General features: G+C 58.8%; 2 protein-coding genes across 2 annotated transcripts; both read right to left on the bottom strand.

The window, feature by feature from the left end:
• Positions 1-143: 143 nt before the first annotated feature.
• On the bottom strand, positions 144-4,787 carry LOC102106586 (histone H2A.V). Its single transcript, XM_005532915.3, has 5 exons — positions 4,599-4,787; positions 1,508-1,585; positions 916-1,029; positions 717-846; positions 144-471 (listed from the first exon to the last, which is right to left on the bottom strand). Exons 1-5 carry the CDS (start codon positions 4,785-4,787, stop codon positions 410-412), a joined length of 573 nt encoding a protein of 190 aa, XP_005532972.2. The 3' UTR covers positions 144-409.
• A 6,044-nt stretch (positions 4,788-10,831) lies between these two features.
• Positions 10,832-12,067, bottom strand: PURB (purine rich element binding protein B). Its single transcript, XM_088068362.1, has one exon. The coding sequence runs from the start codon at positions 12,065-12,067 to the stop codon at positions 11,063-11,065; it is 1,005 nt and encodes a 334-aa protein (XP_087924488.1). The 3' UTR covers positions 10,832-11,062.
• Positions 12,068-12,553: the final 486 nt, after the last annotated feature.

Genomic DNA, 12,553 nt, shown 5'->3' with positions numbered 1-12,553 from the left:
CCCTACATTTGCATAGTGGGCGGCCCCGCCCCTCACCGTGCCTTTGCATTGGGGTCCGGTTCCATGGGGCGCTCCAGGCCCCTCTGATCGGTACCGGGGGGCCCAATCCCCTGCCCCTTCCCCCACCACCACTGGAGACCGTCTGGATTTTTGTAAAAAATGGTTTATGGGTTCCATTTTTGTATAAAACAAAGGGGCAGCTGAGCCACTCACCCACCCCCCCAGCTGCCACCCCACAGCCCGCAGTGTGTCCTATCAGAATCTAAACCCATCCCAATGTTTCCTCTACAGTCAATCCTCTCTATGCTCTTCCTTTGAACTACTCCTTAAAAAAAATCCCTCGTATCCCCGAGATGTTCCTGTGCCCAGGTACAGTACGATGACGGGGGGATTCGGTGCTGCGCTTCCTCTACGCCGTTTTCTGTTGTCCCTTCTTTCCAATCAGGGACTTGTGGATGTGGGGAATGACACCTGAAGAGAAGAGGGGAGAAATCCTGTCAAGCCACTTGCAGAATTCCCAAGAAACAAAAAAATCCTCCATTTCCCATTTTGTGGAAATCCAGTGTGAATGTCGAGTGCGACCCCCTCAGTGTGAATCTAGGGAAGCAGCAAGCCCGTGCATTTACACCAACTGCCAAATTCCTATCTGGTTCCCCACATTTCCCCTTCTTGCTAAAATTCCTACTCAAGGATGGAAACACGGGAACACCACCTACCTCCACCAGCAATGGTGGCTTTGATCAGGGAATCCAGCTCCTCGTCACCGCGGATCGCCAGCTGCAGGTGCCGGGGCGTGATCCGCTTCACTTTCAGATCCTTGGAAGCATTCCCGGCCAGCTCCAGCACCTGCAGGACAGCAGGAGGAGGTGGGAATGCCAAGGGCAGGGGGGCTGGGGCTGGGGAGGAGGCTCCTACCTCAGCGGTCAGGTACTCGAGGATGGCTGCGCTGTACACAGCCGCCGTGGCTCCCACGCGCCCGTGGCTGGTGGTCCGAGTCTTCAGGTGCCTGTGGATGCGGCCGACTGGGAACTGGGGGGCAATTAACAACCTCATTAACACCTACAGACCCCCCCCACAATGTGCATATTTACACCCTACACTGTTGATTTGGGCTGCAGCTTCCAGGACCAACACTCCAAAGAGAGGACTTAAGTATCACTATCCAGTTTATTTATTACTAATTAATATGTAATATTAATGTTATAATAATACATTATATTGTTATTTTATATATTGTATATTGCTATCATATAATTTAGTAAAATACAGCTATATCATGTATAGCATAAAATAATTGTGTTTTAATTATTAGTTAGAAAATATAATTAATTCTCCCAATTAATCCTCCCATCCTCTCTGTCCCACCTGACAGCAAACCCCCTCTGCAAGCCCAGGGCTCCTCGTCGCTCCAGGTTAAAATACTTAGTTTTTTAAACCCCAGAAGAAGAGGTTTTGGGGCCCTCCAGCTGCTCAGCATTCCATGTGGTGGTGATTCCCTGTGCCATACCTGCAGCCCGGCTCTCTGGGAGCGCGACACGGCCTTGGCCTTGGCCTTGCCGCTGTCCTTGCCCGCCTTGCCTCCAGCCTGGGGGAGAAAGGGGCCCATTAATTAATCCCCGAATCCAAACAATCTCGTTAATTCTAAGCCAGAGGGACCTGCTGCAGGATAATCTGGCAGCTCCCTGGCAACTCAGGGCCTCTCAAACCACGCAAATTCAAGGGGATGATAAACAAGGGAGGTTTTCAGGGTGCAGCAGCTGCTCCCTCACCCAGGTGTCTTATTCCTCCTGCCACTAATCCCACTGTTTTCCAGAAGATGCCAAGTGGGGGGGAAACAGCCCAAAATCCCATTGTTGGGCATTTTTTTCCACCATTTATGAGCTCAGCTTGTTTTCAGATTCAATTTCTCCACATACTGACACTGTACACTAGGCAGGACACTGTTCCTGTACATGGGAATGTGAATCCTGTGGGATTCAAGGGTAATTCCCCTCCTGGAAATCACCCAGGAGCCCCAGAAATTGTGGATTTAATGAAAATCATGTTGAAAGGGGTGGAAATGCCAAAGCCAAGAGTTTGGGAGTTGCTGAGCAACAAGGAAGAGCCAAGCATGGGTTTGCTGGGCTCTCCCATCCGCTGTCAGGAAACCCATGGATTCCAGGGATATGGGAAGACCCCGTGACATCATTAATCACTAATGAGAGCTGTTCCTAATGACAGTGAGAGCCACGGGTGATGAAGGAAGGCAGAGGGAGCTGCACCAGATGTCAGCAACTCAAAATCTGCTCCAGGTAAAAAAAAAACAGGGATAACAATCCCCAAAACCAATTTCTAGAGCCCACACAGAGACAAGAAACAACAGCAGAGGGAGATGGGAGCCTGAAAACACCCTGGATACTCACAATCCCTATTTTTATAGCATATATTGATCCCACAATCCCCATCCCCTCTAAAAATGAGGAATGTCAGCTCATGGTGAGGGAGCTGAAAGGATCCAGGAGAGCAAATGGAGCATGTTAATCCTTAAAACAAGATGCTGCTTAACGAAGATCTGGGTCACATCCCAGCCAGGTGGGAATATAACACAAGGTTCAGTTCAAACACTGGAAAAAAAAATTAGTCCCAAGGGGGCATTAATTAATCCCGGGCTGATTAAAATAAGCAGAGGGCACCGAGTGAAGCCATGGGGGACCCAGCAAATCCGCTCTATATCCCTGCAGCCATGACAGGAAGGGTCTTCAGGGATAACTTGGAGAAACTGTGAAGCACCAAAAGTTACTTAATCAGGAGAAAACATTGCTCCATAAAACTGCAAAACTCAAGGAGGGCGTTTTGGGGGAAGCAGGATTTGAGGGGTGGAAAGGGAGATTTATGGGCAAGAAAGGGGGAGGCAAGGGGGATTTGTGGATATTTCCTTGCTCTAGGAATAAAAGGCAGTGTTGGGAAAAGCACTGGCTGTTCTCACCGAGAGCTTTTATCAGCCAGCTGTGAACTTTCCCACTGCCCCATCAGGTTTTCCAGCCTGGAGCTGCCTGCCTGATAGATCTTCATGGGGAGGGGTTGGCTAAGAAAAGCAAGAAAGGTTTCGCTGTGGAAATCTCGAGGTTTGTCCCAGTTTTCACCAACCCAACACGGGGTTTGCAGAGGGAACACGGGAAGTTCCCCCAGCCCAGTCGCCTCCAGCTCCCTATGGGAGATCATCCCACTCCGTGCTGGGAGCGAGGATTCCTCCCTCCAGAGGAAGCAATACCGAGGAATTCTCTCCTCACCCTTCGGGTTGCGGCTCCCAGGGACTCAGACAATCCTTGTGACATCTCCATCCCTTCTCTCCACCAAAGCCCCTCACTGGGAGCACATTCCCATGCTAAATCCTCCCTGGGTCTGACCCACTGGATCCTTCACAGCAGGCAAACTTTTTTTCTTTCTTATTGCTTCAAACAGGATAAAACCCTTCCAAGCAGCAACTTCTTATCTCCTGCAGCACATTCCCAGACATCTCCGAGCACAAGTTCTTGGCGGCAGCAGAAGTTGCATAATACAATGGTGTTTCCATCATCGCGGAGGGATCGGGGCCCTTACCACCAGCTCCACAAATCCAGAAGCCCCCCACGGAACTCCCTCGAGCCTACCTGTGGATCCACAGAACACCCCAAGAATCCACAGAATCCCCTGAAACACCCACCACCCCTCTCCCACCCGGTACCACAGAACCCCGCCAAGTCCCCTGCAAATCCACAGAAATCCCTTGCGGATCCACAGAAACCCCCCAAGCCCTCTGCAGACCCCCAGAACCTCTCCTGTGGATCCACAAGATACCTTTACAGAACGACAGAATCCCCCGCAGCTGCACAGAACCACCCGAGTCACCCTAAAAATCCCCTATGTACCCACAGAACCCTCCCGCAGACCCAGGGAGTCCCCCAGGCACCCTGCGAATTCACGGAACCCCCCCCCAACGAGCCTAAGAACCTCCCAAAGCATCCTGCAGATCCGCGGAACTGCGCACAGAGCCACAGAACCCCTGTACCCCTTATCTCCCTGCCCGCCTGCGCTGACAGCTCCAGACCCGGCTCCCCCCATTCTCCCTACGGAGCCACAGGAACGGGGCACCGGAGAATGAACTTCCTTCTCTTCCCCCACGGAGCGGGCCTTTCCCCGAGAGGCGAGCTGAGATGTACCCGCGTACCCCTGGAGGAGGCGCCGGGCGGTTGACAGACCCCGCTCGGGCCCCTCGATTGACGCTTCCCCTACGACAGCCACTTCCTCCCGTCCAACCGAGCCGCAACCGGAACACACCGCGACCGACGAGACACCGGCCAACACTGCACCGCTCTGACAGCGCTGGAGGGCACCGGCGGGGCCGGATTTGGAGGGCAGGACAAACCCCCTCCCCAGAAGCCAGGCGGCAGCGGCCACGGGGCACCGGGGGAGCGCCAGGCCGGACCCAAGGTCACGGATAGGGGCCCGTCCTCCTCCCCCCGCCCGGCCTGGGCTAACAGCGGCGCCCATTGGCGGCCACACAGGGCCCGGCTAAGCCCGGCCGCGCTGTCCTGGCCGGCCCCCCAAGTCCCGAGCCCCACTGCAGCCCCTGCCCTCACCATGGTACCGCCGCCGCCGTCCGAACCCGAAAGCCACCGCCGCGCCCGACCCGCCTCAGGAGCCGCCAGACAATGACCCGCCCGGGCGGGGGCGGCGGGCCGCGCCGCGTCGCCACCAATCACCGCCTCCCATACTAATTTGAACATCCCGTGACGCCCAATGGGAGAGCCGCTTCTTTCCCCGTCCATCTCTGGCTCCGCCCCGCGGCTCGTTTAACGGCTGTGTTGCTTTTGCACACGGCACACAGCGGAGTGAGGGCGGGGAGTGCTCGCGTCGGTGATGTCACCACCCGACGAATAGTAATAACGAGCACCGCGGCGTGAGGAGGGGTCAGGGTGATTGACAGCTCATGGATCCAATAGCAATAGGGTGATGTTTCCCGCCCATTCCATCGCTCCGCCCCGGGTCGTGTTTGTTTGAGGGAGCCGGGGGGGTGGGGGGCGGGCCGTGAGGGGGGCGCGGGGGCTTGGCGGGCCCAGGAGGGCCCAGGAGGGCCCCGGTTCCCGCCAGAGGGTCCCACAGGGCCCTGGGCCTGCCAAAGGGCTCCGCGGGGCCGTGGGATTCGCTCCTGACGTGGCCGGCCCTGCTCGGGGCTGAGAGAGGCCCCGGCGTGAGGGGAGCCTGCTCGGGGACACCCAGGCCCGCTGGTGCCTCTGAGCCTCCCTGTTTCTTTGGGGCACTACACAAATAACCCGGCGCTGCCCCATAGGCTGAGTGAGAAGGACAGCGGTAGTGAGGTAACATGGACCCCGCAGCCCCTGGGCTGGACCGGGGGCTGGGGCGGACCCTGAGAGGCCGAAGGGACTGCCAGTGGTGACGGCAGGGATCAAGCGTGGCCAAAAAAATCACGGCACTGTTACGGGGAATAAAACCCCTTTGCCCAACAAACGTTTTACAGAAAACTCAGTTTCTCATGACGAGCCCCTTTCAGTGTCCGATGGAACCCGATTGTGTGACAAGCGGAATTTATAAATGGAACTGGGGATTCCCGAGCGAGGGTCGTTGACGGGGCAGCAGCTGCGGAGCTGGCGGGCCTCACACAGCGCAGCCCTGCCCGGGCTGGGGCCGGAGCCCGGGCCCCTCAGCCCGGCTGCACCCGGCGCGGTCACTGTCCCCATGTCCCCACGGCCATCGGTTGCCGGGCCTCAGTTTCCCTCCAGCAGCGGGCGGGGTGGAGGGCACCGCACAGTCCTCGCCCCTCGCCGCAATGCCGGGGGGGCTCAGGGGTCCCAGCCCCACGCCCACCCTGCTCCAGCCGGAGGTACGGGCTGGGGGAGGGAGGCACCTGTTACTGATTCCCCCGCCTGTCCCGACCGCCGTGCCAGTTTCCCTGCACCGAGCTGCAGGGCCGAGCTGCACCGTACAGCCCGCGCCCCTCGCTGCAGCTGCCGGGGAGGTTCAGGGTGCCGCCGGCCCCTCATCCCGCACCTGTCCCGGCCAACAACTGCCCCAGACTGGGCCCCTCCGGGCTCCATCCAGCTGACATCCCCGGCTGTCCTCGGGGCCCCTCCAGCTGTCCCCAGCTCCCCCGACCCCCGGGTCCGGCCGAGGGGGGAGCCGGAGCAGCTGCGGGAATATCTGGGCCGGGGCTTCGGGGGTCGCAGCAGGCCCCGGTGGCGGTGACAGTGACGGCGGCGGCGGCTCATGCGCAGGCGGGTCCCCGCGTGCCCCCAGATGAGCCCGAGCCCGCAGGGAGCCGCAGCGCGGGGGGCGGGGGCTGCGGCACTGCCGGTGGGGACACGGCACAGCGGGGACACGGCACGCAGCTCCGGCCGCGGCACATCCCCGCTACACACACGGGCACAGCGGGGACACGGCACGCAGCTCCGGCCGCGGCACATCCCCGCTACACACGTGTGGCACAGCCGTGTGATGGCACGCACACCTGACACACCGCGCAGTCGTGTGTGTGGCACACAACCCTTTCGCATCTGTGCACACACACCTGTGCGCGCACCTGCCTGAGCCATGGCACACACACCACACACGCGCCACGCCAAACCCTCCCAGCCTTACACCCGCACACGGCAAGCCGCCATATGATGGCACACACGCCTTACACACACTTTACACACACACACCCACAGCAGGCAGCCATGTGATGGCACAAATGCCTTATACTCTCTTTACACTCACCTTACACACACACACCTCGCATACTTTGCACACACCCACACACACGTAATTCCTGTGCACACACCAGCCTGAGCTGTGACACAACACGTCTAAGCCACGCCAAACCTTCTCCCTCCCCACCGTACTGGTACCTCACACCCCCAGCTCCTCTGAGTCAGATGATTCCCTCAGGACAAGATGGGGGACCCAACGTTCCCTATTTGTGTCCCCGCCACCTTCGCATCCTGCATGTCCCTGTAGAGCTGCAGGGTGACCACCCCACCCCTCACCACAGTGGTGGCACCACCTCCACCCTCCAGAGCCTCCCACGGCACCCCCAAGGAGCAAGTCAGGCCCAGGCTCGTTTTCATTCACTTTTCCGCATACTTTATTTGTTACAAACATACAATTCTTTAAATATAGACTGTAAAACTCCATTTGCAAAAATCTGCTACGTCAGGAGTGCTCGGAGCAGGAGGAGTTCGTCGCGTCGGCCTCATCTGCGCTAGTGGTAACACCCAGGACCTGCCTCCGGCCCCTGGAGCCGCCCCGCCGGCTGCAGGGAAGGGACACGGGGGCCCCGGTCCCCCCGGCTGCCTAAAGTGCAGGTTTGCTTTAGTTTTTGTTTTTCTTTCATTAAAAAAATAACAGGAATAAAACTTTATTTTTTTTTCTCTTTTCGGCAAAGGGACATCATGGCGAGCGCTCGGGGAGGGAGGTGGCGCTCCTGGGATCTGCTGCTCAGAGGAGGATCCGACATTCATAGGATCCAGTTGTCAGAGGATCCAGCTCTCCGAGGAGGATCTGCTGCTTGGAGAAGAACCCAGCTCAAAGAGGAGGGTCCAGTGTTTGGAGGATCCAGCTCTCAGAGGATCCAACTCAGAAGATCCAGCTTTTGGATACAATTCTTGGAGGACCCAGCTGTCAGAGAATCCAAGTCTGGGAGCGCCTGGCTCTTGGAGGAGGATCCAGTGCTCTCCCCTCTGATGCTGTCCCAGCCTCCTGGCTGGGCTGACCTGTGTGCTGGGGCCTGGTGAGCCACCTGTGCTGGACCAGCTGCCTCTCAGCTGCTGCTCCGAGGCCAGAGCCCCCTGGGGCCGCTGTTGTGGGGCTGACCCTGGGGGCTGCAGGCTGTGCGGTGCTCCTTCCTGGCTGTCCTGCCTGGATCTGGGTTCTCCTGCCAACACCCAACCCCGGCTCCGTGTGGCTTGGCTCCAGTGCCGCTGGCTCTACCGGCTCCGCGAGGATAAGGAGGGCGATGGCACCTGTGGCCTCGCCCTGCAGGAACATCTGGGAGCATCCATGAAGCCAGCTGGGATTTCCCACTGGGAACACCTACTGAGCTCCGTGGTGCACCACTCTGCGTACCCCCAGTGCTCTCTCAGCTGCTTTTTTTTTATCTTTTCCAGTTTTTTTTGCAATTTTTTTCCACTTTTTGCTTTTTTATGAGAGGCCAGTGAGGGGTTGGGTTGGTTTTGTCACCAACATGAGGAGCCGCCACTGGCACTGCCCCCCAAACCATCCTACACCGCTCCTGAATCGCCTGGAAACAGGCAGGAGAATCTGAATTTTCTTCCATGTTTTTTAGGGCAAAAAGAATTGCTGTTTGCACTTGCCCTGGAAGCACCACCCACTCCAGACCCAACCATTTGGGGTATTTTCCACTGGGTTTTGGGGCATTGTACAAGACTTCCAATATTCTGTCTGTACAGCCATCATCGCGTTCTCCATCAACCCCTCTGGGGCGGCAAAGCTGGAAGTACCAGGATTTTGGGATATTTTTCCCCTATTTGTGGTTTAAAAATAAAAAAAAAAAAAAAAAGCAATTTGCCCATTTTCTACAGAATTCAACCCAAAACCCAACCGAATCTGAGCTATGTACACACAGCCATGTCTATACACACAGAGATGGGAAGGGGGTTCAGGGGAGATGCCGGCGTTGTCCTGCTTTCCTGGGAAACACCCAACAGCTCCAGGGGGACTCCAAGAGAAAAACAACCCAAAACTTCTCCCCCAAGATCCCCTCCCCCATGGCAGCCCCCATGGCCGCTCCCCTTGTTTCAGCTGGCACCTCAAATCCCCTTTTTTCCCTATTTTATCTCATTTTGTCTGTTTTTTCTGCTGTCTTCCCCCGACGTGCTCTGCTCTTCCCACCCAAATGGAGCTGTGGGAGGTTCTGTCCATGGATCCAGCACTTCTCTGGCCAGGAAAGACTCCCTGAGCCAACGCCGGGAGCTTTTTTGGGTTTATTACTGGATTTTGGTGGTTTTGCCTTTTTTTTTTTTTTTTCCTCTTCCATGTATTTCTAGCCAGCTCCCAGAGCTGGGCCGGGCCAGCAGTGATTCCGCCGCTCTCCCAGAGTAGAAATAAGGCTAAATCACCGCAATTCAGCCAAAAGAAAGAAACCCAAAGGAATATATATATATTTTTATATATATATATATATATATATATATATCTCTCATCCTCTTCAAAAATAAAAGGAGAGGTCCCGCGGCTGGACGCCGGTGAGTCCCGCGGAGGTGGGAGCATTTTTCCCCCCAAATCCATTGTCGCCGTCGTGGTTTATGGTTTTTCTCCGTGGCAAAGAACACAGGACCAGGAGGATGGGTGGATACAGCAGGAATTCACCGGAAAGAGCTGCCTGAGGGTACAAAATACAGTACGGACACATCAGCCATCGAGGAAGGACTATTGCTCCCGTGTGATTGAGTGAGGGATCCGGGTCCTTTGCGACGGAGAAGGCTTAAAAACGGGATCAACGGAAGAAATTCGCTTTAAAAATCCCTTTAAAAACAGCGACGGCAGCGGGAGCAGTGGGAGCAGCGGGATGGGGCCGGATGGACGGATGGACAGCAGCATCCCTGCGGTGCGGGGGTCCCCCAGGGCTCTGCGGCTGTTCCTCACTTCCCAATAAATATGGAGAGTGGGAGATGCCGGATCCATGGTAATAAATTAAGGAGGCAGCTGATTGGGCTCCCAAAAATGGATTAAAAGGAAAAAAAAAAAAAAAGGAAGAAAAAAAAAAAAAAAAGAAAAGTCCTAAAATGGTGAAACCGTTGGAGAAGAAGAGGCAAAACTTTGGAATGAGAGCGATGGAGTTCAGAGTTGTGGGAAAACGGGGTGAAAAACCGGAATTCTGGGAAGGGCGGGACTGAGCTGAGGGAGTGAAAAAGAATTAAAAAAAAAGACTATTTGAGAGTGGAAAAATGTGTTTAATAGGAGGTGGTTGTAGGGACCAGGCAGCGCCAGGGCCAGGCCCAGGGGGGCATAAAAAGACAAAAGGAGGCAAAAAATAACAATAAACCTCCAAAATCCACCCCCAAGGTGCCGGGGCCGGGCGTGGCCACGGATTTGGGGCCGGAAAATCCAATTTGGGTGAAGCCAAGGGGCGGATTCCGGCGGGTCCTAGTGAAACGGGGCCGGAGGCGCCTTATTTGGAGAGAAGTGGAAGATGGTTCGCCCCGTCGAGTTTTTCCTTGTGCTTTGTGCCGGCGCCTCCCCCTTTCCGGCGGGAAACGGGGAGGGGGGGAAAAACGGTCAGAAATCGGCAAAACCGAGAAAATATTCCCTAATTGTCAGGGAGCCGCCAGCTCGGGGCCGGTTCCAGTTCGGGTGCCCGGAGTTTGCATCAAAAAAACAAACAAAAAAAACCCCAAAAAACAAAACAAAACCAAAAAAGAAAAAAAAAAAAAGAAAAAAACCAACACCAAACAAAACAAAACAAGCCAAAAAAACACGTGGAAAGAGGAGAAAAGGAAAAAAAAAAAAAGGAAAATGAAGGAAAAATCACAAGCCGAGGGAACGGCCGTTGGTCCAAGGTGCCTCCGCTGCTCCCCCCCGGCGCTGCCGCAGCTCCGGGGCCCTCGGGTGCTGGTTTTGATGGGGGGGCTCCGGGAGGGGAGGGGGCGGCGGGGGAATCCCCGTCCCCCCCCAAAGCAGCGACTCCTGGGGGCCGGGGGTCCCGTGGTGGGAGCAGGGGAGGGGGCGAGGGGGCCGCGGGCGGCGGCACGGTCGGGCCGGTTTCTCTCTCTCCGGTGGCGGCAGGAGGGGGGGCTCGGGGGGGGCTCGGGGACCCCCGTGCCCCACCGCTGCTGGGGGGGGGGGGCTCGGGGACCCCTTCGTCCCGTTGCTGGGAGCGGGGACGTGGGTGGTTTGGGGACCCCTTCACCCCATCTCTGGGGGGGGGGTAGGGGGGCTCAGGGACCCCTTTGCCCCATCGCTGTTAGGGGGGTTCGGGGACCCCTTTGCCCCGTCACTGGGAGGGGGGACTGGGGACCCCTTTGCCCCGGGGCTCGGGGGGAGGTGGTGGGGGGCCGGCGTCGGGGTCGAGGGCTGGGGGATCGGCTCAGTCGTCGTCCACGTCGTCGCCGTCGGGGTCGTCACCGGCGCCGCTGCCGCTGCCGGGTCCCGGCGGGCCGGCACGCCGGTCGTAGAGCTTGTCCCGCTGGCGCTCCTGGATGTCGCGCATCTCCTCGGCGTAGCGGCAGAAGGCGCCGCCGAACTTGGCCCAGGCCTTGTAGGGGACGGTGATGGCGTTGCGGTAGGACGGCTTCACCTCGCTGACCCGCAGGAACACCCCGTACTTGTTGCAGCCCACGTCGAAGAAGAAGCGCTTGGAGTCCACGGTGATGGACGTGCCCTCGGGCAGCTCCCCGTAGAGCCCCCCACCGCCCGGGCCGCCGCCACCGGGGCCGCCCAGCTCGTCCTCCTCGCCCCCGTAGTCGTCGATGAGCTTGGCCAGGGCGTCGCGGAACTCGATGAGGCCCTGGGCGGGCAGCGCGATGGTCTGGCCGCTCTGCAGCCCGGGGGGGCCTCCCGCGAACCCCCCCGGGCCGCCGGGACCGCGGTTCACGGTCTGGCGGATGCGCAGGAAGCGCCCGCGCTGGTTCTCCTTCAGGTCCAGGTAGTACTTGCGGTTCTCCCGCACCAGGAACTCGCTCTTGAGGGCGCGGCGGGGCCCCGCGCCGTCCTCGCCCGGCGGCCCCGCGGCCTGGGCCAGCTGCTCGGGGCTGGACGGGCCCAGCTGCGCGTAGTGCTCGATGAAATCGCCCAGGTAGTCGCGGAACTCGGCGGCCACGGCCATGGAGAGCGTGAGGCGGCTCTTGGAGCCGCCCGCGCCCACCTCGGCGATCTTGAGGAAGCGGCCCTTGGCGTTCTGCTTCACGTCCAGGTAGAAGCGCTTGTTCTGGATGTCCAGCCGCTTGGACGCTAGCTCCTGCGTCTCCTGCTCGGGGCCGGCCGCGCCGCCGCCGCCAGGCCCCGTGGCCGGGCCGGCCCCCCCCGCCCCGCCGCGGGCGGTCCCGAACCCGCCGCCACCGCCGCGCTCGCTGCCGCTGTCCCCGTCCGCCATCTTGTCCGCCCGCCCCGCGCACCGCCCGCTTCCGGCCCCGCTGCGACACCGCTGACGTCACCGCCGCACCGCCGCCGTCACGTGCGCCGGGGGCCCCGCCCTCCGCGTCCCCGCGCGCCCCCGCCGAAGCCCCGCCCCCCAGAGGCCCCGCTCCATTGAGCGCTGAGCTCTGCTCCTGGCTGTCAGTCACGGCCACGGCTGGCTCCTATTGGCCAATGAGGCCCAGGGCTCCGCCCCCGATGAGCCCTGCCCCTCAGCCCCTCCCCACACAAGTGTTCTATTGCGGCACAGCCCCGCCCCCTGGCTGTCAATCACGGCCAGGCAGCGGCTATCGATCCCTGGAGCCACGCCCCCAGCTCCTCCCTTCATTGCGAGCGATTCCCGCCCTTTCCCGCTGTCAGTCACAGCCTCTCACAGCCCCCATTGGCCAGTGACGCTCACAGCTCCACCCCCTGCAGCCGGGGATGCATGATGTCATGGTCGGTC

The sequence above is a fragment of the Pseudopodoces humilis genome, chromosome 30 (genome assembly GCF_049639895.1).
Source record: "Pseudopodoces humilis isolate 2021_Gansu_Grassland_sample_001 chromosome 30, ASM4963989v1, whole genome shotgun sequence".
Classification (NCBI taxonomy): Eukaryota; Metazoa; Chordata; class Aves; order Passeriformes; family Paridae; genus Pseudopodoces; species Pseudopodoces humilis.
This window is presented reverse-complemented; position numbering and strand designations above follow the sequence as displayed.

Excerpts from the sequence above, each read along its gene's own strand:
- PURB (XM_088068362.1), bottom strand. The coding sequence starts at position 12,067 with ATGGCGGACGGGGACAGCGGCAGCGAGCGCGGCGGTGGCGGCGGGTTC.
- LOC102106586 (XM_005532915.3), bottom strand. The coding sequence starts at position 4,787 with ATGGACGGGGAAAGAAGCGGCTCTCCCATTGGGCGTCACGGGATGTTC. Across the intron at positions 1,586-4,598 it reads ACGGCGGCGGCGGTACCATG|GCTGGAGGCAAGGCGGGCAA; the intron begins GTGAGGGCAGGG and ends TTTCTCCCCCAG. Across the intron at positions 472-716 it reads AGCCACCATTGCTGGTGGAG|GTGTCATTCCCCACATCCAC; the intron begins GTAGGTGGTGTT and ends TCTTCTCTTCAG.